Below are 22,429 nucleotides of genomic sequence, written 5' to 3'. Positions count from 1 at the left end.
TTCCATAAGGAGCCTTCTTGCTTCATTTGGATAATTTCCGCATTAAGGCATTACATACCAGGAGAGAGGTGGAATCTGGCCAAGTGTGAATTGGCAAAGCCGAGCTGTGGAAGTGCTCTGGATGTTCATGGGGAGGAACATCTGGTGTAACAAGAGGAGAGCAGGGCTGTAGCTGTAACTGTGAATGACGTCCTCTGGACTTGAGAAGGATCTGTTTATTCAGTGCAATTCATTGAGGTCCACTGACACCTCAGCTGCCACAGTTGCAAGAGTAAGTTGTGCAAAGCAATAGCTCTGGGGAAATATTTAAAATATACTGTAAGCAAAGGGACTCTTTTGGCATTATCGGTTCATTTTTTCCCCAGCTTGTAGCCATGTTCTTAAATGTTCTCCACAGTGTGTACAAATGACTTTAATGTATTTTCCTTTTGTATTGGGAGTGTTTCAGTGCTGATGAAGGTAAAGTAGCATGCCCTTAGTTCTTCCCTCAGGAACCTGTAATCCCAGTAAATTTTACCAGAAAGTGCAGTGGAATTATCCCACTTGGAAGTCTTGGTAGAGTGCATCACAGTCTTCAGTTATCTTAACTAAGAGGAAATATGAGAATATTACATAATATAACAATTTTTTTAATGACAAATAGGATTTCTGCTATTTATTTTCTACAGCACCACCATAATCATGGCCAGAATACTGTGCTAAGGCCTGGTTCTAACAGAAAAAAAATGATGGCCTACCCAAAATAACTTAAAATGTAAGTGTAAGACAAGTGACAAATAGACAGACAGAGAAGGGATCCTGGAAATGGCTGATCTCTGCCCTTATCCTCCCCCTCCTCTAGAGTCAAGAAGGTAAAGGAGCCCCTCACCTTTGGTCCTCTGCAGGTCACTGTCAAAAAGAAAAGGAAATCTTTTTAGGACTGATGCAGAGACAACATGCAAGGATAGAAAATGTTCAAAGTGTCTGTGATTCTCCACCTTCTACAGAACTGGCCTCAAGGATATGGGCTCTGCTGGCAGCAGAAGAGACAGATGAAGTAGAATCATAGAATAGAATCATAGAATCACTTAGGTTGGAAAAGACCTTTAAGATCACCAAATCCAACCAAAATACATAAAGAGAAATTTCAGTGTGCCTGTCTGTATCAGGAACATGTTGCTTCAGTACAGTAGCAATGTAGGTGCTAGAGATGGGATTACCTCAGGTCCGCTGTTGCTTTTAGTAAGAAAATCATAGTTGTTTAATTCTTCCTTAAACAAACTTATGGACCAGCCCTGAATGAAACTGATAATTAAGCTGCATGTTCTCCTCACAAGTTCATAAAACGTGGTCTCTTGCTATGTCTTCCCCAAATCGAAGAATAATTTAGTTAGATTTAACTGTCATTTTTGGAATATTTGTTTAATTAGGAACATCTTGAGTGTACCAAAATAAATTGATAGCCCTGAGGGGGGTGCAAATCTGTATATAAACTACCACAAAGAAACGTATTTTGGCCAATGGAAATGGAGCAGTGACTGAATGCTGGATATTCATCTCCAGATCCACAGACAGCTACCTCCTGAGTTAAGTGCCACTGCATCAGGAGAATGTTTTGTCCTGAGAGAGATGCTAGGACCAGTCATCTGTGGTAGATACCATCCCATACACTAAGTATCTGTATTACAGAACTTATTATTATAACTGTGATTTGTATCAGGTGGTGGCCAGAGTGGAAATTTAAGTCAAGCTGTTAAGAGGTGAGCAGAACACCTTTCTTTCCCTTCTGTCTGTCAGCTCAGGTGAAATGGATTAATGATGCATTTGATAATGTGAGATACTTCAGCCATTGAGCTTTCAAGCGGTGAAGCATACACTCCCGCTACTAACATTCAAGAAAAGAACCAGTTGAGGGTATTTTCAGTGAGATAGCCACCTTTGACATAAAAAACCCCTACCTTTATATGGTATCTTTCTTGATAACTCTAAAGGTAACCTTACAAAAATTGCTTAAGGCTCATAGGAGTACTGGCAGGGAGATAAATAGTATTTATACGAACATATTAGAGATGATTGAATGGAGGACTGGAATTTTAGTGACTTTCCAAAGGTGAACTGATTGGCAGAGCAGCACGCTGAACCAGCAGCCATACCAAATTTCACAAGGTAAGAAGAACTAAGTCTGGCTTATATTTGGTTGGCAAATTTTCAAGGAGGCATTGGTACTGAAATGAACAATCAACTCTCTTTCGGATGATTGCGTGACAAAAGGAAGTTATATTTGATCTCAGGGAGGATTTTTTTCCTAGAGATTCAGATCTAGAAACTTGAGTCATGACCATTTTCCATCCAAGAACTTGCATATGACCCATCTAATTTTTCCCACCTCCTTTCAGTGAAATGAATTTTTCCTTCTTGTCCTAAATGTCCATGTAATTGTGCTGCATTACAACGAAATTCAACTTTATAGGCTGGAATATTGGTTTCCATAGTGACGATCCACAGTATGGAGGTAACCCAGAATGGTTTGTTCCACCATAGTCATACTGGTGGTTAGCGTTGTCGTTCATTCTCAGTAGTCTGAAAATCACTTTTTGGAGAAATGCGTGCACTGTAAAATTTACAAGTGTTTCAGTAGTACATTTGTCTGGCCAGGTGCAAAGGTTTGCACAGTTATTCACCTCAGCCTTGCCTTGAGCTTTTGTAGACTATCACGTTAAAAGTTACAACTCTTAATTAATAAGACCAACAGTTTTATCTTTTATTTAACTAAAGTCCAGTTCATCTAAAATCATAGAAACATCAGCTGAAGTAGGGCGTGACTTTGTGTTTAAAAGAATGTCTCGTTGCACAGGTGCAATGTTGAAGCGATGGGTTGACAGACAACTACTGTGTCATCCATAGCCGTTGCATGTAGGCAGCAAGCTCAAGATTTATAACAGTATTTGGAGAAATATGATTGTATAACAACAATGTTCACTATCATCGCTACTGATTGATTGCAATATCTATTAGCCTTCTTGTAGTGGATTTTGGATAAATCTGAAATGATTGAATGGATCAGCATGCCTAACTAATTTCACCTTTAAGAGTTACAGGCTGAGAAATCTGATGATCTCTGATAAATATTTTATATAGTGTATGTAATTTGATAGTGAGAAGATGAGAGTAGATTATTCAAGAATATATTGATGACCTCGAAATTCTTTGACCTGTAATCTAATTAATCAGCTGTGGTCCTAAAGATAGCATCTGAAGATTGTTTGATGGTTAATGATTTCAGTCCAGTTTATCATGGAGAAGTGTCCGAGAAAACACACATTGGTATTCCAAACAGACAAGTCAAGACTAGAATAAAACATCCTTAAGCTTTCAAAGTCATTTGTCCAGAATACACTCCTGTTTCCGCAGGAAATTTCATCAATGAAAATTAAAAAGAAAACTCTTTGAAGATTCCAAATTTAACATATATGTGCAAGACCATGATACTTGTGGTGGAATAACTTTCTCAGGAATGGCAACGCAAGGTAAAGCAGCGACAGCAGTGACTGCCTACTGAAGGCAGTTAAGAGCATGCCATCTCCTTAATCCAGCTTCTTGTCGTTGCAAAACAAGCTAAAAGAAGTAACTAGAAAAAGAAATAAAAATAGAGCACCAAAAATTCTTCTGCTCACCCAGACACAGACATTGACAATAGTGTGTAAGATCCCTTTTTTAAAAGGGTAATACTACAACTTGAAAAATTAAAACAGCACTATTTCAGTGAGAATTGTTGTGGCAGTAGAGAACATTATCTTGTTCATATCTGCGTAAGATTATGTCTCAATAGCAGCTCTTATTTAAAAGCCATGGGATCAAAGAGCAATTACTAAATCCTGCCTCATTCTGGCTCCTGACCTCTAGATAGCATCTCTATAGTAGGCTGGTACAGTGCAATACAACACCAAGTATCTAAACTAGTTCCAAACAAGGCGATAATGTCGCCATAGCATGGAAGCAGCCTAATCACGTTGGCTCGCACTGTGCTTGGCCTAATTAGGCTTGCTGAGAAAGGGCAGTTTGTTTCCAAGCTAGCCTTGAATAGCTCAGCATGGCATGTATTGCAAAGTGTAGGGATGCCTACATTTTCTTCTGCTCTGTGTTCAGTATGTTAGACTCTGATATGGCTGTAAGCAAATCCACTCTTTATGCTATGAGGGAGAACTAGTAGTAAATATTTATATTATGTTAATGCCCAAAAGAGACAATCCTTGTCCTAACTGTTTTGCAATCTAAAGACACAAAGTAATGGAAGGTTTGCAGATGCAGCGCATATTCTTCCTTCACCACAGCCAAACAAAGTTTGCGGTTGAGAAATTTTATTTCAGAGCAGGGATTTCTTGTCTCTGAGATGCTTGATACTTAGTTGAGACTGAAATCTTCAGAGAAGCCAAAGTAGCAATGATACTCCTGTAGGCTACTATGAAAATCTCAGCCTGCATGAAAAGAAAGTAGAGGTGAATGAATATTTACCAAAATATTTTATTGTAATTAAATCTAGAAATTCATGCCGGTGGCTCAGTTGCTTTCTATTTACTTCCTGAGAAAATGAATACCATTAGCTTTTGTTCTCAAGAGTATTTACAGAAAAAAAGATATCAAAACCACACATACAAAAGTGTATTTCGTACATACACTCTACAAGGATCCGCACAGCAATCAGGAAAGTTTTTTGTGGTTTGGGAGACAAGCAGTCAAATTTTAAAAACAGTAAGTTGTGACTTCTTTTTGTGATCATCAAACATTATTAGAAATTATGGTTGTTTTGTCATAACAATTCTCTTATGGTTGTTGTATATTGGCTGTTTTGTCATAACACAGCATTATGGCTGTTTTGTCATAACAAACGAAAATATTGCTAAAATATTTTATACAAGTCATCCATCAAAGAATTTTAAATAATGAACACTTCCATAAGAATCTAGCTAGCCGATTTTCAGAAATCCTCGGGATGTGTGAATCTAACTAAAATCAACAGGTGCTTTGCTCAACTCAGAGAACTGTGACCTCTAAGGGTCCTTATGCCTGACTTAATTCTTAATTTTAAAAGGAAGATAAATCTGACAAGTAGATTGCTTAGAAAGAACAGTTCAGCAGACACTGAACATAATTTTTAATCTTTAATTTGGTAATTATATGTCTTTAGATTTTTGCAATGAGAAAATGTTATGTTGTGTTATTTGAGATGTTTGATAAAAGAAATTCTTTTTTTCTGACTGTATACATGCCCCTGCTAACAGAACATAACAGTATTTGCTTGAGAAAAATTTTATCACATAATTCCTACAGTGATGACAAAGAAAGTCCTGTATAGTTTGATGTTGCTATACAAACATTATTTTCTGAAAAATAAAGCACTGAGAAAGTCAGGCAGAATGTCAGACTCGATGTTCCAGTATGATGCTTACAAACAATATACCATCCAATATATTGTGATATATGAACAATACTTAACCTTGAAAAATTATAATTCCTTACATGAAATGATGACTCAGAAGTACAGTTTCATAGCTGCCTCTTTCTAGTATCACTGTTTGATGCCTTGTTCTCATAATAGCATTTTGTTGTGCCACTTTTTTGAGTTCTCGTCAGGAAATATAACACAGCAAAAGAAATTTGCAAGCTTTGCATAAATTAATACTGCTTTTACTTCAAAAGACACAGGTAGCCTTAGCCTCATCCTGTCTTGGGGTTCAAGAATCATATTATCATTACTCCAAAGACCCAGGTGGAGTAGCATTTCTTTCAGAAATACTCTGCAAATGGAGCTTGTGTTCATGCTTCCAGTTTTTCAGTGTGTAGGCTGGTAGTAGATGTACTATAGTGTATATAAATAGCTGGGTTTATCGATACTGGTAGAAAATAAATCATATATATATATAAAAAACTAAAAATATGTGTCTCTGTATTCTGTATTTATAATTTATATAGGTAGTGTATATATATATATATATGTGTGTGTGATTAAGAAAGGGGCAGCTGCACAGAGGCTAAAGAATCACGTGCAGATTCTCATTATTCTGTCCTTTCCTTGGTCATTTTCTCCTTAGATTATCTCCTTAAAGTAACTCATGCTGATACAGTGACGATACAAGAAGGGATGTCCCTGTGAACAGAAGCAGCTTCTGAAGGCAAATTTGCAAAACTGTAGAAAATGAACCAAAGCATAATCACTGTCCTATGTACTGTAGGTGGTATGACTGCCGGGGTTAAATTGGCTTTTGGCCCCATAAAACTAGAAAAAATGAGTTTAAACGTACTAGCATCGTACAACAGAAGCCAAAATGAGCTTTCATTTCAGATTCTATTTTGAGGACTAGAAAATTAACATGAGTGAAGCATATTTAAATCAGCAAACATTTACTCAAATAGTGATTTTTTTGGCGCACTACAGAAGAATAAGACTTTCATGCATTCTTTTCACAGTTTGCAATGTTAAATTAGCTTATGTGTATATGGTGGTTTGCCTCATTTTACTGAACAATTTTTCTGTTGCTCCTTTTACTTTCCCCCTGTTTTTCTGTTTTATTTTTATATTGTTCTTCTGTTGTTCAAAACTGAATAATTAACCTTCAATATTTAAAGGGTTGTAACATTGATAAAATCAGAGAGATGTTCATTTTGATAATACTACTCAAAAAACTTAACATTTCCTTTTCATAGTTAAAGACGTTTTTAGGATGAAATGGCACTTTCCAGCCCTGGCTGACAGTAGAAACAACCTAGCGTAGTCAGTCTTTGATTTTACTTAGCCTTTCCACAGCAGAAACAAAGGCAGTTGTTGGACCATCTATTTGGCCACAGTTTGTAATATTCCTTTGGTTGTGCTAGGAAAACAGTGAACCACGGCAGCATCCCTGCTTCCAATGACGGGGAAGGGAGAAGAACTTAATAAAGAACAGTTGTATGCTTCATTTTAGAGTATCATAGTAACTTCACCTGATGTCAAAACACAATTGGTTTATTAGGAGTCACAAGGAAAGACTCCCCGCTGGGAAATCAGCAATTAGTCCCTCATACAGTTATGCAAAATCTGGTTTTATATCTGCAGCACAAATGGGGCTACAATTAGACATTTACCCCTAGAAGTTCTGAGCAGTTGCTCAGTTTCTACCTGCAGTTTCAGCCTGTGAGTTACAGCCAAGTAATTCACAAAGGCAATTAAACATGAAGATCTGTTGTCAGTCAAAAAAGGGTAAGAATAGATTTGTGTGTGCGTGTGTGTGTTATTCTTTCTTAAGGATCAGTTGTTTAAGGGATCATTTTTAAAGGATCAGACGTTTTTATTTCATTTCTAAGAAGAAATCTTGACTGAGCAAGGCAAGGGACCAAAATCTGTGTAACGGCAGAGTAGTGACTAGCACTTCAGTGTGTCAGTGCTAGGACATTACCCTGCCATCGGGGGTAACACTCACAGATATTTGTTGGTATTCTGAGGATTTGAGGTTTTTTTCCCTCCATGGTCAGCTCCATACCTTGGGATTTTACCTTCATTTTAATGTGTGCTTATTCTTTCAGTGCAGATGAATTTACAGTTTACAGGACTATGTAAGCAAAGACCGCTGAGCCCACAGATGGTATGTAGGAGCAGATCAACAAATTAATTTCAGATGCAAGCCAAGCCTTACAACTTTATTTCATATGAATAACACTTAATCATGGAAGTTGTCTTGGCAATGGCAGATTGAGGTTGTAGGACTTGAGAGGCCTGATCTCAGATATCTTGAAATCCTAGGATGCTAAAACGACACTAACAGATGAATCAGTGGAGAATTTTCAGATATTCCTAAAGATCACCCTGAATTTCCTTTGCAGTTATAAACAAATAATTGATTCTTAAAGTTTAATTAAAATTGGGAAGCATAAAAAACTAAATTAACATCGGTAAAACCTGCTCTCTGAGCATCTCAGGATGCAATTGCTCTATCTATTAATCCATAAACAAAAAAGAAAGAATCTCACTGAATATTTGCAGTGAAAATCTGACTCCACCAAGGCTTCTGGCAAAACTCCGTCGCGTGAACAGGGCCCGAATTACAGTCTTGGTGTTTTAATTAGAGGTGGCCCAAAGCCTTGGCTCTGTAAAAAAGCTGAGATCTGAATTTACATTAAATATCTTGGTAGGATTTCCAGTGTCACATCTGCACTACATTTTGTGCCTGTATCTGTAACCTGTACCTCAGACAGATATAACCAGGTGTAATTTATTTTAATCAACAGTGCTCTGCAGATTACTGTGCCTGACTCCCTTTGAGGTTATGGAGCATTGACAAGGGGGTCCCTTGAGTTAACCCTTGGACTTTCAGAACTGTCTGTTTGTTGTTTTGCATACAACACCTGTTTTGAAAGTCCTCTGTGAACGCTTAGTGCTTGCTTTCAGTAGTATGAGGTATAAAAGGAATTGTGAAAATCATATGCATAGTGTAAAAAAACCCCAAACTTTAAAAATTGTATTCTTGTAGCATGAGGACTTTTAGGGATGTGTTTATTTTCTCAAGAACATGTTGGGCAGCTGGGATTGTTTATGAATTTGAGTCCAAACATTGACAGAGTAAGAAGCCTCCTCTGCTATGTCTCGGAGAAGTTGTGGATGCCCCATCCCTGGAAGCGTTCAAGGTCAGGTTGGACGAGTCTTTAAGCAACCTGATCTAGCGAAAGGTGTCCCTGCCCATGGCAGGGGGGCTAGATGATCTTTAAAAGGTCCCTTCCAACCCAAACCATTCTGTGATTGTGTGATTCTGTAAGCATCTTGCGGGATAAGTCCCTGTCACATGCTATTCGTGAGCTTCCTTGAATATAGTCTGCAATAACAGCAGTTGCTAGAAAGGACCAATGCCTCCCCACTAGGGAGTTCACTGGCAATTACATAGTCTGTACTGTGGCACACCAGCGGCTCAAGCCCGTGGCATGGTCTTATTTCATTCCTTCAGAAAATTTAAATTGTCTTCATAAAGTGCCAGCTTTTATGATACTTTAACAGGACAGATTGGCAAGGCCCAGGATGGACTTTGTCAACAAAATTAGAGGAAGAGGGATCTGGCCCAGCATCAGGACAGTCACACAGGGCTTGAGGAGGGGATCCAGTTTCAGGACTCCTCCCTAGTGAATATTTACTTATTCATACAAAGCCATGCGGTGTGAATCAGGGAGCTGTTAGGATATTTGGGAAAGAGTACTTGGAGAAGGGGGAACTTGAAAGGGGAAACTTGAATCTGGGTCTAGCCATATCAAAGATGCATGCCATAAACAATAGCCCTGTTGGTTAACTAGAGACAGGTGGACATCATGTTTTCAACCAGACAAGATTTTACTTTGTTTTGGTATAAAATGGAAAAAAAATCTTGAAATCTCGGTGAGTTTCACAAAGTGGGAAAACTGTTTCCTATTTAGATTTACCCTTGGCTCCCACAGGAATGCCCTCGAGGGCATTTGTTCATTTGTCCTTCTGGAACACCTCTCCCATCCGTATGTTTTCCCTGCTCCGTTTCTGGCTGTGTGCATGTACAGCATGCCATGTACAGAATGGTGTGTGACACACATTAATACATATAGATAGCCTTCTGCTTCTGACCTTACAAACTGTCCACTTCAGCACTGTCATTCTATAAAACATCCAACTGCAGTCCAAGAAATGCATTTTAAATGTGAATGCAAACATTTCTATTACTGATAACACCAGCGCAGCATTTTTTGCTTTGCTGGGATTAGGACCTTGATAGTTAAAGTTACATTGGAGTAATGACACTCCAAGGTCGCATCCTTGGCAAAGGAAAGAGAGGACTTTGCTATGTTTCTGCTGATAAAATTAAGAAGGATTATTCCTTGTGTTTGGTGAGATACGTTAAAAGCGAAAGAATATATTTGTGACCCATAAATATTTTAGGTCACCAAAAACTGGGAGAAATTTACATGTTGCACTGCATGGAAGTTATATGTAATTCATGCCGAAAGTCAGATTTTAGAAAACATTCTGAAATCTGGTAATGATGTAAATAAATGCCTCCCTCCTCAGTGAACAGCCATCTTCTCACATGAACAGTAAAGCAGCTGCAGTTCAGCTAGGGACACCTTAAAAAAAAAATATAAAAGTACTGTGAGCTGCAGAGAGAAACTGGCAGGCAGTTCCAGCTTAGAAGGCTAACTCTCCAAATCACAGCCTCTGCCTGAATCTGCTCCATTGCACTTCACTTTCATGCTCTGTAAAATGGGGGTAGTAATCTTTATTGATCTGTCTACCTTTTAGGAATGCATTAAGGAGAATTTAGATTATATCTTTACAGTGTTTTGAACAGTTTTGATATATGCATCTCTTACAATACAGCTTAGTAGGTGGGCTTGCCATTTTACCAGGTCCTCCCACAGGAGAGCTGTTCTGCTTTTCTTTGTGGTTCTCTGGTCTTCCCACCCAAACTTCTAACTGGGCAAGTTTGGGAAATTGATGATGACTTCAGCGCTTACCACTTGTTAGCTGAGCTGCCGTAGCTGACCAAGTGCACTCTTTTCACTCAAGGAGTTGGTTTAAGTTGTCACGTTGTACTTCACAGTTGAGCCTACCTAGAGGCACACCATCGGGCTGTGACTGCAGAAGGAGCAGTCACTCATTAGGATGCTGTCACTTGATTGAGTCATATCTCAGTCTAATAATGGAAGGAAGAGGGTGACCCTCTGACGAGAGCCTCATGCCCCTCCAGCTATGCCTGGATATCATTGCATGATGCTTTCCTGAGGATGGATTTTCTGGGGTTGTTGAGTATCACCTCTGGTGGGTTAAATATGCAGAAGTCTTCACAGATCCCTGCTATTCTTCGTAACACAGTTCATACATATATCCTTTTTATATCGTTAGCAAGAGATTCAGAGTTGTTGCTCTAGTTTTGCACTCTCAGAAAGTAACTTAGTGATCTGTCCACAAAGCCACTGATGTTTTCACTAAACAGTTATTTTAGAGCTAGTTTTACACTGTATTGTACACTTCCCATTGATGTAATATAAATTAATTTTTGAAATCAATAGGAATTTTATATGCTTGTTTTGGAGACAAATTTGCCTTCAAGTTTCATTAGAAACACTTTAGCCTGTTTTCATGAGGAAACTAGTCTTGTGACTAGTGTTGTCTATCCTTCTCTCCCTCTTTCCATCCATCTATCTCTCCATACCTACCTAATGGCTTTGAAACAGCTGACCAATTTCAACAAAATTTATCAGAAATAAAGAGATCTAAAAAGATGATTAAGCTCCTAAATGGAATGAGAATCAGGAGATAGACTGAGGAAAGCTGCCCTATCACTATCCCCACTGAGGAAAAAGAGGGAAAACTCAGCCATAATCCACCCTATTTCTCAGCAACCAAGTAGGTCTACACTAGTCAATGTATGTGATAAGGGACACAGGGTAACTGGGATCATGCTGGTGGGGGACCACAAGGACATGCAGTGTGGTGGATGTTGAGGATAAAGAGGAGGAAGCAAGGCTTCTGGAGAGGGAAGACTGGGAGCCTTACAATGGGATAGATGTTTTCTGGGGGGCTGTGATAGAGAAAGTCAGAGGAGACATGGTGAAGGAGAGAGAGATGTGTTTTGCCTTTTTTTTTTTTTTTTTTTTACTTTTCCTGTGATAAACCTATGACTCTAGCTTCATTTGCTGTTGCTTGGGAAAAAAAAAATCTGGTTTGATTCACAAGTTTAATCAGAAGTTTGTTTCAGATGCTCTAATACTTGTATAAAGAGTCTTCCAACACTGTAACTTTCTTCAACCTAGCAGCTTATTGACTGACAAGTTTTCTTACTGTATCTGTTTGACATCCCATCCTAGTATTAGTTTTACAGGCACATTCACATTTTAGGAAATCACTGTATTCTCAAATCTGAGATGTCACACATGTCTCCTTCTGCAAGTACTTGCCCCAGAAATGTTAGCTAAAATGTTTTATCTAACAGCAGCCCTCCCGTTGTGTTGTACTACTTAGTTGTCATCCAAAAGCAGCTGCATTTTTATGAACGTATCTTAATAAGCCACGTCCTGAAAGGCACCACTATCTCTCTGTTCCTCCCTGAGATCGCATGGGAGGAATAGGTGGTCATCTAGAGTACTAGGTATCAGTAAATCAAGGAAAACTACATAAGCACCTCAGTTCACAGTTAATAACGTTGTACGGATGAGTTGTAGAAAGCAAGACAAACAGACTGATATTGGCATCTATTTCACTCTGTGTTCAAATGAGAGGTGGGAACAAAGCATCATCCAGGGGCCAGAGCGTGGCCCAGCATTTTTTTTCATACACTCTCAGCCTCAGCAGATATGTTGGGGATGAGTGGACCCTGGTAAAACGTACAGGTGATATGTGATGAGACAAATGAGTTTGAAAGTCCTCATCAACTCAGTAAAGGAATTCTTGTTTCTTACCCTCAGACTGTCATATCTGTCTCTTTGTGCTTATTTCACCTAAGTTTGATTTAACACGCATAAAACAAGTAATTATGTGTGGCAAGTATATGCGGCATATGTGCATTTTCCCTTTCTATGTCATTTTCTCCAGATTATTGGAACAATCCCACTGATGCCTAATCCAGTCCCCTCCAGCCAGGCGGCAGGTGGAGCTCAGGGACTTCAGGTGCAGCCGATAACTCCACAGTTACTGACCAACGCCCAGGGTCAGATCATCGCTACCGTCATCGGCAACCAGATACTCCCAGTGATCAATACCCAGGGAATAACGCTATCGCCGCTCAAACCAGGCCAGCAGGTAAAGTGTCTGTAGCCTGAACGATTATCAAAACAGATGTGCAGAAATCTTCAACTCCTCATGGACTCGCTCATGGCCTTTCTAAAAACTCCCACTTCTTTATTATTTTTTTATAACAAAAGATGAATTCTATCATACATAGTATATTAGTGCATACTATATATACAGTTATAATATAATGTCATATTATATAATTTATTTAGGGGTTATCCAGTTGTTATTTTTTTTCTTTTAAAGGTCAATATAGGGCCAACTGAGAAATTTTTTGCAGCGAAAGTGCAGTAGGAATATGAGACAGGAGAGGCCCATCTGGCCTATAAAGTTCAGTTCCTTGGTTAGTGGTCACCTGGTAGACTGGGGTTTGAAATGTTTTGGAACGTGCAGAGAAAACAAAGAAAAATATAAAAACTCATTAGTCTTCTTCACTGGAAAATCAGATATGATTGTGCATATTTGCATAGACAAAGTATTTTTAGGGAAATTATTATTCAGTGTAAGGTACCAGGTAGTTCAGACTTCAGGATGGGTGTGGCAAGTTCACCGAGGTCCAAAAAGATTTCTGTAGTTCTTTTTATTGTACTCTAGAGAAAAATTCATTAGTTTTGTCTACATCTGTAGAGCAAAGAATTGTAGTGCCACCATTTTCTCTGAAGGAGAGGAAATTGAGGATGAAAGACATCAAATGTGATTACCAAAAAGATACTTATAAAAGTGTCACTTAAATGTTTGGCTTAGCATTCATAGTGCTTGGTGTGCTAGTCCTGTCTACACCTCCAGTCGCAGGTAGCAGCCATTTATATGTTTCTGAGAAACCCAGGGCCCCCTGAACTCCAAATTGATGATTTTTTTTTTTTTTTCCCCCCAAATTTATAAGTAGAGAGCCAATGGATCTCTAAGGTGACTTTTTGGGTTGTTTTGAAAATGTTTCACATCCAAGTGGTTACATACAGCAAAGCAACCTCTTCCAGGCAATGTCTGCCAGTAGTATCAGCGGGCAGAGAGGGGACAGAGGTATGACCTTTCTCTGCACAGCTAGTGGCACCAGGCTCACGTAAAGGGACCAACTTCTGCTGAAGGCTGCAGCTTGCTGAATTAGGAGTGGTTCAAGGTAGAAAGTCACTGTTTAGCCGTATCGTGCTGTATTGTACCGCTTCCCCCAACCTGTCTGCTCATGTGCCACTATCAGCTGGCAGAGATCGTCAGTCAGCAGAGCTCTAGTTATGTCCGAGAGCCAAAGATGTGCCCCATATTGTGCTGGTCTGCCCAGCAGTGCTATGTAGGTAGAAAACATCATTTTGCCAAGATCAGTTTCGCAGGGTCCAGCCTGTGCCTCTTGCACAGAGTCCTGAGGTCCCAGGGACTGCAGGAGGGGCCACCAAACAACACAGAGCCTCCTTACCTACATCTGTAGGGGCCTGATCAAGACAGTATTTTTGATCAGGGGGGAAAAAAATGTAGTGCAAATAATATGAAAAAATAGTACACATTATCATTTTTATAGGAACCACAGAAAATTATTTCTGTGTATTTGTGCTCCCTCTACTGGCTCTTCTGCTTTTACTGAAGGAAGTCACAGGAAATTTTGCCATTGATTTCAGTGGGAGCAGAAAAGAGGTATGAGAGCCAGATTCCTCATGGGAATAATGCTGATGGACAGTCAAAAGCAATTGAGCTAGCACTACACAAACTACCATACCATTTGAAAAGTAACTAGAATTACCCAAAGTATAAGGAGATCCTGAATTTATCTTATTGCCTGGGTAAAGACTTAGCCAAACTGTAGTGTTTGGCTAATGATAGCATATTTAGTCGTAAGTTTAAAAACCTTGTTTTCAGAAGAACTGAGTGCTCAGACTGAGAGGGTTCAGCAGGAATTCAAAATATTTTTGAAAATGTTGTCACACGGCATTTGGTGTCTTGTAACTTGATAAAAGAAGCTTCAGAAGGGGAAAAGAAAAGTACAAGACAGGCTTGGGAAAAGTTTTGAGAATGTCATGGAGAAATAAATGAGGAAATAAATAATGTAGTAAAATGTTCCAGTTGCAGATGATCCTAGTTTAACTTTCAACTTGTCACTTCCTTGGAAACTAAGTACTGCAGGAGAAAGAGAGGTGATTGCAAGCGATGATAGTAAGCTGCTGCTTGTTAGCTGAGTCACAATAATTGAACCTGTGTAGCCTGTTTCAGTTGCTAAGTAATGTGTGCTAGTGCTTACTTTTTGCCTGAAGACTGAAGACTTAAATGCCTCTGATATTGTTTTTAGTCAGCTTTACTTAGGTAGACTACATGTGTTATTTATTCATACAACTTTCTCAAACTTGACAGACCAAAACCTCAATGTCTCCTCATGGAAATGAATTCATAGATTACTTATGTGTAGTGTAAAGCAGTGCTTCTTTTTCTGTGTTGTAAATAGCTTGCTTTTTAATGTACACAAGCAATTCCATTGTAATCCTATTCCTCTTGTTTTTAAGAATAAATAGGTGTTTCTGATTTATGTTCTTTAAACTACCCTCAGTAGGGATTGTTCCTCTTTAAATTACACTGAGTAGTTAAAGCTTCAGTGTTTTCACTGTTTTCCAAGGTTTTGCTAATCTAAGCACCAGCATCTATGCCCACACCGAGAATTCTCCTAGAAATTGTAATGGCTTTCTAAAGCGGGCAGCTGTTCGTACTCCTGTTGTAGCCTGTGTCCTTTTTATCTCTGTTCATAAACAAGTTTTTCTTTGCCTTTAATAATTTTTACTGCCCATCTCCTAACCATTTCAATTTCCACACTAATCTCTTTGAGATTTTGTGATCAGAACTGAATGCCATGATCACAGTGAGGATGCGTCACTGTTCTACATAATAACATTATAATATTTTCAGCATTATTTTCTGTCTTTATCTCAATACAGCCTAACATCCTGCTTTCTTCTAACTATCTCTGCTCATTGAGAAGGTTTTTCAATAAGCAGAGGTATCCACCATGATACATCTTTGCTTCCCTGATTGTTACCATGTGAGTCACTAAAATGGTTCCCTTTAATGTGAATCATTTTGCACCTATCTACTCTGTATTTCGTCTTTCATAATGCTCCTCGGCATGTTGTAAACAGGATCCATAAGTTGTTTGTGGTATTCTGTAGTAACATAAGATTCACGTGTTCCTCCTGCTGATTCAACCATTGTTCACCATCTTTTCTTGCTGCTTGCTAAAACCATTCAAAAAATTTTGGTAGAAATCCTTTAATCTCTACTTGTAGTCTCCTTTCTTGAAAAAGGACAATTTATTCCCTAATTTTATGTTTCTTGCTTTTTTAAGCTGTTTATATCTCATAATAGAAGGGTATCTTGTAACCTTAACTTCTGCACTTCCTCCATGCCTCTCAGGAGGGATTTCGTCAAAATCCAGGTTGTATGTCTAAGTGCACATTTTTTTTCAAGAACAGATGAGCTTGTTTTAACAACTTGTTAGCATTGTCATTTGCTATTAGATTTGAAAATCTTGTTTTAAGGTGTTCTTTCATATCTTTAACAACACTTGTTAACACCAACGCAACTGACAGAAGAACTTGAACCATGAATTGGAGTCCTGTGAAATATAGGAAAGGATTCACCTTGCTTAACTTAGTCACAGAGCAGTTAGGTATCTGGTGGAAGCTAGTTAACTAGATTTCCTGTAGAGACAGAGAGACATCGACAAGGAGACATATGCATCTTCAAGGGGCAACTCAAGCTGTCAAAATAGAATAATTTTTAGATAGGTTGAATCTCTAATAGGTATCTTAAGGTATCTGTTGTCTCCACTGACATGAGAGGGAGTTAGGGTAGCTGTTTCAGGATAGACAATTAATTCTTAAAGGAGTGAAATTAGGTAAGAAGAATCCAGCTGCCAGTGATCACTGGGGTTCAAAACACAGTCTTGTTTATGAATTCCTTAACCAGCTTTCCTAGTAATTGGTGGTTTCATAACTATTTGCTTGCCCACAGCACACAGAAGCAACTTCTACACATTATATTGTTCTCCAGTGTAACTCATCATCAGGTTCCCTTCTTGCTGTTGTCTGGCTCTTTCCTTCTACATACTAGATTCATTAAATCAGGCCTGTACTCCCAGTTGTCTTCAGCCTTGTTTTGTCTACACTGCCTGCCAGAACTTTTCATATTTCATCGTGTCTTATAGCACTACCAGCTTTGGGCTTCTGCCAACTCTAACACAATAAAACGAGCTACTAGGTAGCATTTTCTTACATAGTCGGTTCCCCATCTTCATTGGCATTGGCTATCATGCTCCAGATAAACTGTCGAAAAGACATAGACAGCTCTCAGATGGGTATGTGGTCATTCTTGTACATCAGCTTTCCAAATTTCATGCCCGGTGTTTTCTTTCTGCGGTCTCAACCTACCACATACACCCTACCATCTCATTGTCACAGCTCCATGCAATCCCCTGTTTTCCTCTCCCATTAAAATCTAACCAGCTCTCAATCATTTTCTCCCTGCGATGCTCTTATTGCTTTGATGACGTCTTGCTTTATGAGAAATGCACTCTTCTTTTTCTGTGTTTGAATATAGCCACTAAACCGTGTTGTCTCAATCCAACTTTGTTTCTCTTTTGCTTTTCGTATGACTTTCAGTGATGAAGGTGACAATTTTTCTCTCTTCTTTCTCTTTTCCTTTACCATCAGCATTGCATAATTCCATTTCATCCATGGATAAAACTACTAGATTTTTGAAAGATTACCAGACTATTTACTAGTACAAGTGACTACATCAGATTTTCCTTTCCACAGCATGAACACTTGACTTGTAACTTACGTCTCCTCCTGACCAGTTTTGTTTGTGGCATCTGCACTTGTAGGAATAGGATATCTCAAAAAAGTCAATATAACTGCACCACACCATTGGGAATAGGAAGATATCACTACGCTACCTGTGTCATTCTAAGGAACTGAGGCATAGAGTAAAGCACTGTTCACTGTTACTGTTACCTTTGAATTATGCACTTACCTACACATTTAAGTCTGTTACTGTAATATTGACATTATATCATTTCTGATGGGGGTCAGAAAGATGACTGGTGCACCTGATTTGCATATAAAATTGTATCTTCTACAGAAGTCTGGCTGTGTCCTCAACCTCATTTAGCGAGCACAGAGACCTTCAATTACAGCGTGTACTTTGAATGTAGTTCTGATCCCACAGAAAGGCTTTGAAAGAACTTCAGCAGATGCTGTCAAAGTCCTACCCCCAGTTATGTCCGCAGCACACCAGCACTTCTTTGCTGTAGTCTTCATTTTGAGCTGAGTACGTGCACAACCTGCATGAACCCAAAGAGCTTTTTAATGCTAGTTTCCAAATGTACCTATTCTGTCAGTCTAAGCAGTGTGCATAGAGGCCCTTTATACTATATAGACTATACTATATTACACTATACTGAGAGAGAAGATATTTATTAAGCATCAAATAGATTTTATATTCAGATTCATCTATTCACTTACTTGAATTTAGTTGAGTAAGCTAAATTACGGTAATGGGGTACAGTATTTGGGCCACAGTGGGAACATTCTGGCAGAGTTGACTGTGAAAGTGATTTGGCATGAAGCTTGTGTATATGCGTAATAACTTATTCTCTCCATTTGCTAGAAGATTTAAGAAAATGTTTTTGAAGCCCCGTGTCTGGTCATGCAGTATGAGTAGGTTTGAAGACAGACTTCCTCTGCCATGGTGCTCTCAAATCATGCAGTAGCCACAGCACACCACCACTCTTTCTCAAAAACAAATGTATGGCACATTTTAGGAAATGTAAACGCATCAGAGAACTCCGTTTACAGGAAAAATGGAAGCATGAAACACTTAAACTACTACTTCTGCAAGGCATTATTGTGGCATTTCAAAGTGTTTGGGAATGTCTTTTTATATCAAGGCATTTATTTTTCAGCACCTTCCATGGACTTTAGTCTTTACTAGAGCTAATGTCTGTATTTCCCAGGAAGAGCTACCTGACATCAGAAAAAACTGAAAATCTTTATTTGTATCATAAACTGGATTGTTTAAAATGTATTTCTTGCTCTTTGTGCCACTCCTCTTAGTTTCGTCTCTTCTGCCCTTTTTGTTATACTTGTCTTTTTCACCTCTGTCTTCTCTAATTTGTTGTGTTTCCTCATCTCTCGGATTTCCTTTTCACTGAATCATAGAAAAATAGGACTGGAAAGGACCTGAAGAGGTCAGGCAGTCCATCCCCTCCCCCTAGGCAGGATCAACTGTCCCTGTATCATTCTTGACAGATGTTTGTCTAACCTGTTCTTAAAAACCTTCAGTGATGGAGGTTCCCTGACATCCCTACGCAACCCAGGCCACTCTCCTTAGCATTAGAAAGGTCTTCCTGATGCCTGACCCTAGCCTCCCTTACTGCAATTTAAACCCATTACTTTCCTCTCCCTTCCATTAGGGCCGTATTTTGCCCTTGCTTTTTGTCCAGACTCTCTGTAAAACCAGTAGCAGTTCTGTTATGATACAGGGCAATATTCTCCCAAAAGTTTGTCCTTTATTTCCACTTAGGTTCTTTCTCCTTCCTTGGCTTATGCAAAATACGTTGTTACTCTATCACTATCATGTAACTTTCTGGATGCAGGTAGCAACATCCCTGATCTCATAAGAAGACCTTAATACAGGACTCCAGTCAACCATCCCAGGTGTAGGGATATCCTACATACATAATTTAAGAATAAAATTTAGTCTTACAGACCTAATTCATTCTTCGCCTCTGCAATTATCAATCAATACTACCTTCACTGTTGACAGCAGCATGTAAAACTGATGTAAAAGAAATAAGAATCAGGCCCTTTGCATTTTTCAGTTTATCCTTATAAAGTATTATGCTGCACTTTATGCTTCTCATATTCATCTTATTTCTCTAGCTGTAGTGTGCATACATATATTCCTGCCAGATACCAATCAGTGTTGCATACAGTCATCATTCTCGGCGTGTCTACTATATCCACCTACACCGAATGGCACTTAGAGCAACTGCTTCTGTAATTTCTGTGCCTCCTTCTGTCTTTGGATGGAAAATGCACAACAGTCATAAATATAATTCATATCATATGTACGTGTCCAAAATTGGGAAAAGTCAGCTATTGCAAGTTCAAATTGATTCTGTCATCTAGAATCTAATTCATAATCTAATCGTAGCCTCTCCTTAAGGCTATTTCTGGAGTGGAAATTATAGTGGATGAAAAGAGAGAGAGTATTTTAATGCAATTTCATGACATAGATAACTATCATTGTTCTTTAAGCAGGACATTTACAGCTTAACCGTCATGTCTGTAAAACAGGGGGTGTGCTGGAAATTATGTAGGGAGGTAAAGATGGAATCCTCCCTCAGTCCCTGGTCAGGCCTTAAGGTGACTCTTCAGCTTCTCTGACCCCATTGCTCCCTTTTCCCTCACAAGCAGTGAGTTAGAAACAAACAATCTGTAAATATCCCTTATATACTGCTATTACACCTAAAGTCATTGTACATCCAGACTTCGCTAGGCATATCCCTTTTTGCCCAGCTAAATTTTGAGAATTTCTTACATTTTTCCAAAGATTTCTGGATGTCTGACAAGAAAACTGCCAAGCTTCTGGGTATCCCAGTTATTTCAAAAACACATTTGCAAATGCATTGTGCAATACATGTGCAGAGAATCAAACATTTGCTAGACTTGCCAGCATGCTGTGGCTGTGTGCACGCTTTGCATGCACAACTGGAGAATGCAGAATGCCCTCCCATTCTGGTGCTTCCTGGAAGCTTCAGATTTATTGTGTCCATGCTCAGCAGTTGAACTGTTCAGCGACTATATGTGTAGTATGGCTGGAAAATGTTGGATTTGCCATCTGTGTCTTACATGATCGTTATTTCTCCCTGAGAAATACTGATGGGAAATAGCATGTAATCATAAAAAATTAAGGCTGGAAGGTCAAGGTTGCAGAGATTATCCAGTCCGCTCTGTTGTTCTCAGGCAGAGTACCTATTCCAGTATTTGTCTTATTTGCTCCTAAGTGCTCTCACAGGAGCTCCACAGGTTCCCCCAGCAATGCACGCCAGTGCTTCATGGCCACCTTAGACAGCTTTTCCCAGCATCTAATTTGAATCTTCCAGGTTATTGTGCCTCATTCTCTCCACTATAAAATGTGAGACACTCATTCTCTCCTCTTTTCATGAGCTCTGCCTGTATTTGAGGCAGGCATCATATCCCACTCAGTCTTCCCTTCTTTAGATTGAACGTGACCAGTTTGTTCCAGGTGTCTTCATAAGCCTCAGGTAACTCCCAGGCTTTCAGCCACTTCAATTATTCTCCTCCAGTTGGTCCAGATTTTTTCTGAAGTGTGGCATCTAGCTGTGGACACGGTGCCCCCCCGCAGAGGTCTTTCCAGTGCTTAGTAGACGAGAAGATTCTTCACGTGCACTGCAGACATCGCTCCCGCTCACGCAGCTTGGGATGGGAGTTGCCTTTTCTTCACTTGTGCAGCACCCCAGCATTGCTGGTGGCATGTTCAAACTGACAGGATCATTTTGAATCCTAATCCCGTATTCCAACCTATCAAAAGTCCCTCCCAGCATGTTATTGGCTTGTAAATTTAATAAGTATATTCTCTTCTCCATCATCCAGTTCATTAGGAAAATATTAAGTAGTGCAGAATGAGGACAGAGTTCTGTGAAGCACCATCCACACACACTTCTGTTTCCACAGATAGATATCTCTCCTCTCAGTTTTGTTTTCTAACTACTTTTGCATTCATTCTGCAGCAATTTCATCTAAACTGTTTCCCTAGGTTATAAAGAATGTCACACGAGGGAGTGTCGAGAGACTTGTAAAGTCAAACCACCTACTGCTTTTTCCCTGTCCACAAGGCCAATTACCCTGTCTTAGAGGGAGATCAGATTGGTTTGACACAGTTTGTTCCTAACAATCCATGTTGCTACCTTGTTTTCTTGCGGGTGCTTACAAATTGTTTGATTATTTTCTTCAGCACTTTTCCACGGGTTGAAGTGTAGTTGACTGGACTATAATTTTGCAGATCTTTTGTTTTAAAGATAGCTACTACATTTGCTCCTCCATCCTTGCAGATAAGCACTAACATCTTTGAGTGTTCCAGATAGCGCGAAAGCACCTAGCTCATCTAAATACGATACTTTTCTTCACTTGCCTGGGCTGAAATCTTTAGTTTTGCCAAAGATCCAGTCAGACAACAGACCCAGAGCCCAAACACCTGTTTCTAAAAGCTGCAGTCTGGAGTGATGTGGGCGTAATGGACGGGCAGTCCATTTCTGCAGCGTTCAGAGGAGGCCAGCCCTCCTAGTGGGCTGCTTCCCTAGGAGAAGGTATTATAAAAGTAGACGTTCTGGGTTGGGAGCTTTCTATAGATAAAATCCAGCCCATAGTGAAATTTTCTGAAAGATGCTTGGTGCTTGCATGAGTCTGAAATCTGGAAGCCTTTCAATCAGCTTCTCAAGTATTATCCCTTTGATACAGCGTCAGTTTTCTTTTTTAAAATGTGCTTGGTCCAAAAATACTCCTCGAGATAATAAAATGTTTTTGTTTATTGATACCCAGGGAAGTCAAAATAGGCTAAAACTGGTCAGATAAATAACTTTTTTTTTAAAGGGTAACTCAAAGTTTCTTGCTTCATTTTGTG

At 39.2% G+C, this 22,429-nt stretch overlaps 1 protein-coding gene across 2 annotated transcripts in view; it reads left to right on the top strand.

Annotated features, from left to right (window-relative positions):
• The window catches only part of POU6F2 (POU class 6 homeobox 2), a 313,847-nt gene that overhangs the window by 276,394 nt on the left and 15,024 nt on the right, over nucleotides 1–22,429 (top strand). For both annotated transcript variants that reach the window (XM_009462403.2, XM_087737877.1), the window contains exon 7: nucleotides 12,554–12,760. In XM_009462403.2, the coding sequence (XP_009460678.2) occupies nucleotides 12,554–12,760 (207 nt within the window). The remainder of the gene's footprint in view (nucleotides 1–12,553; nucleotides 12,761–22,429) is intronic.

The sequence above is a fragment of the Nipponia nippon genome, unplaced genomic scaffold (assembly GCF_047370975.1).
Source record: "Nipponia nippon isolate SJK-2023a ecotype South Korea unplaced genomic scaffold, ASM4737097v1 scaffold_1, whole genome shotgun sequence".
Classification (NCBI taxonomy): domain Eukaryota; kingdom Metazoa; phylum Chordata; class Aves; order Pelecaniformes; family Threskiornithidae; genus Nipponia; species Nipponia nippon.
The sequence above is the reverse complement of the archived record's forward strand: the minus strand, read 5'-3'. Positions and strand labels throughout refer to the sequence as shown.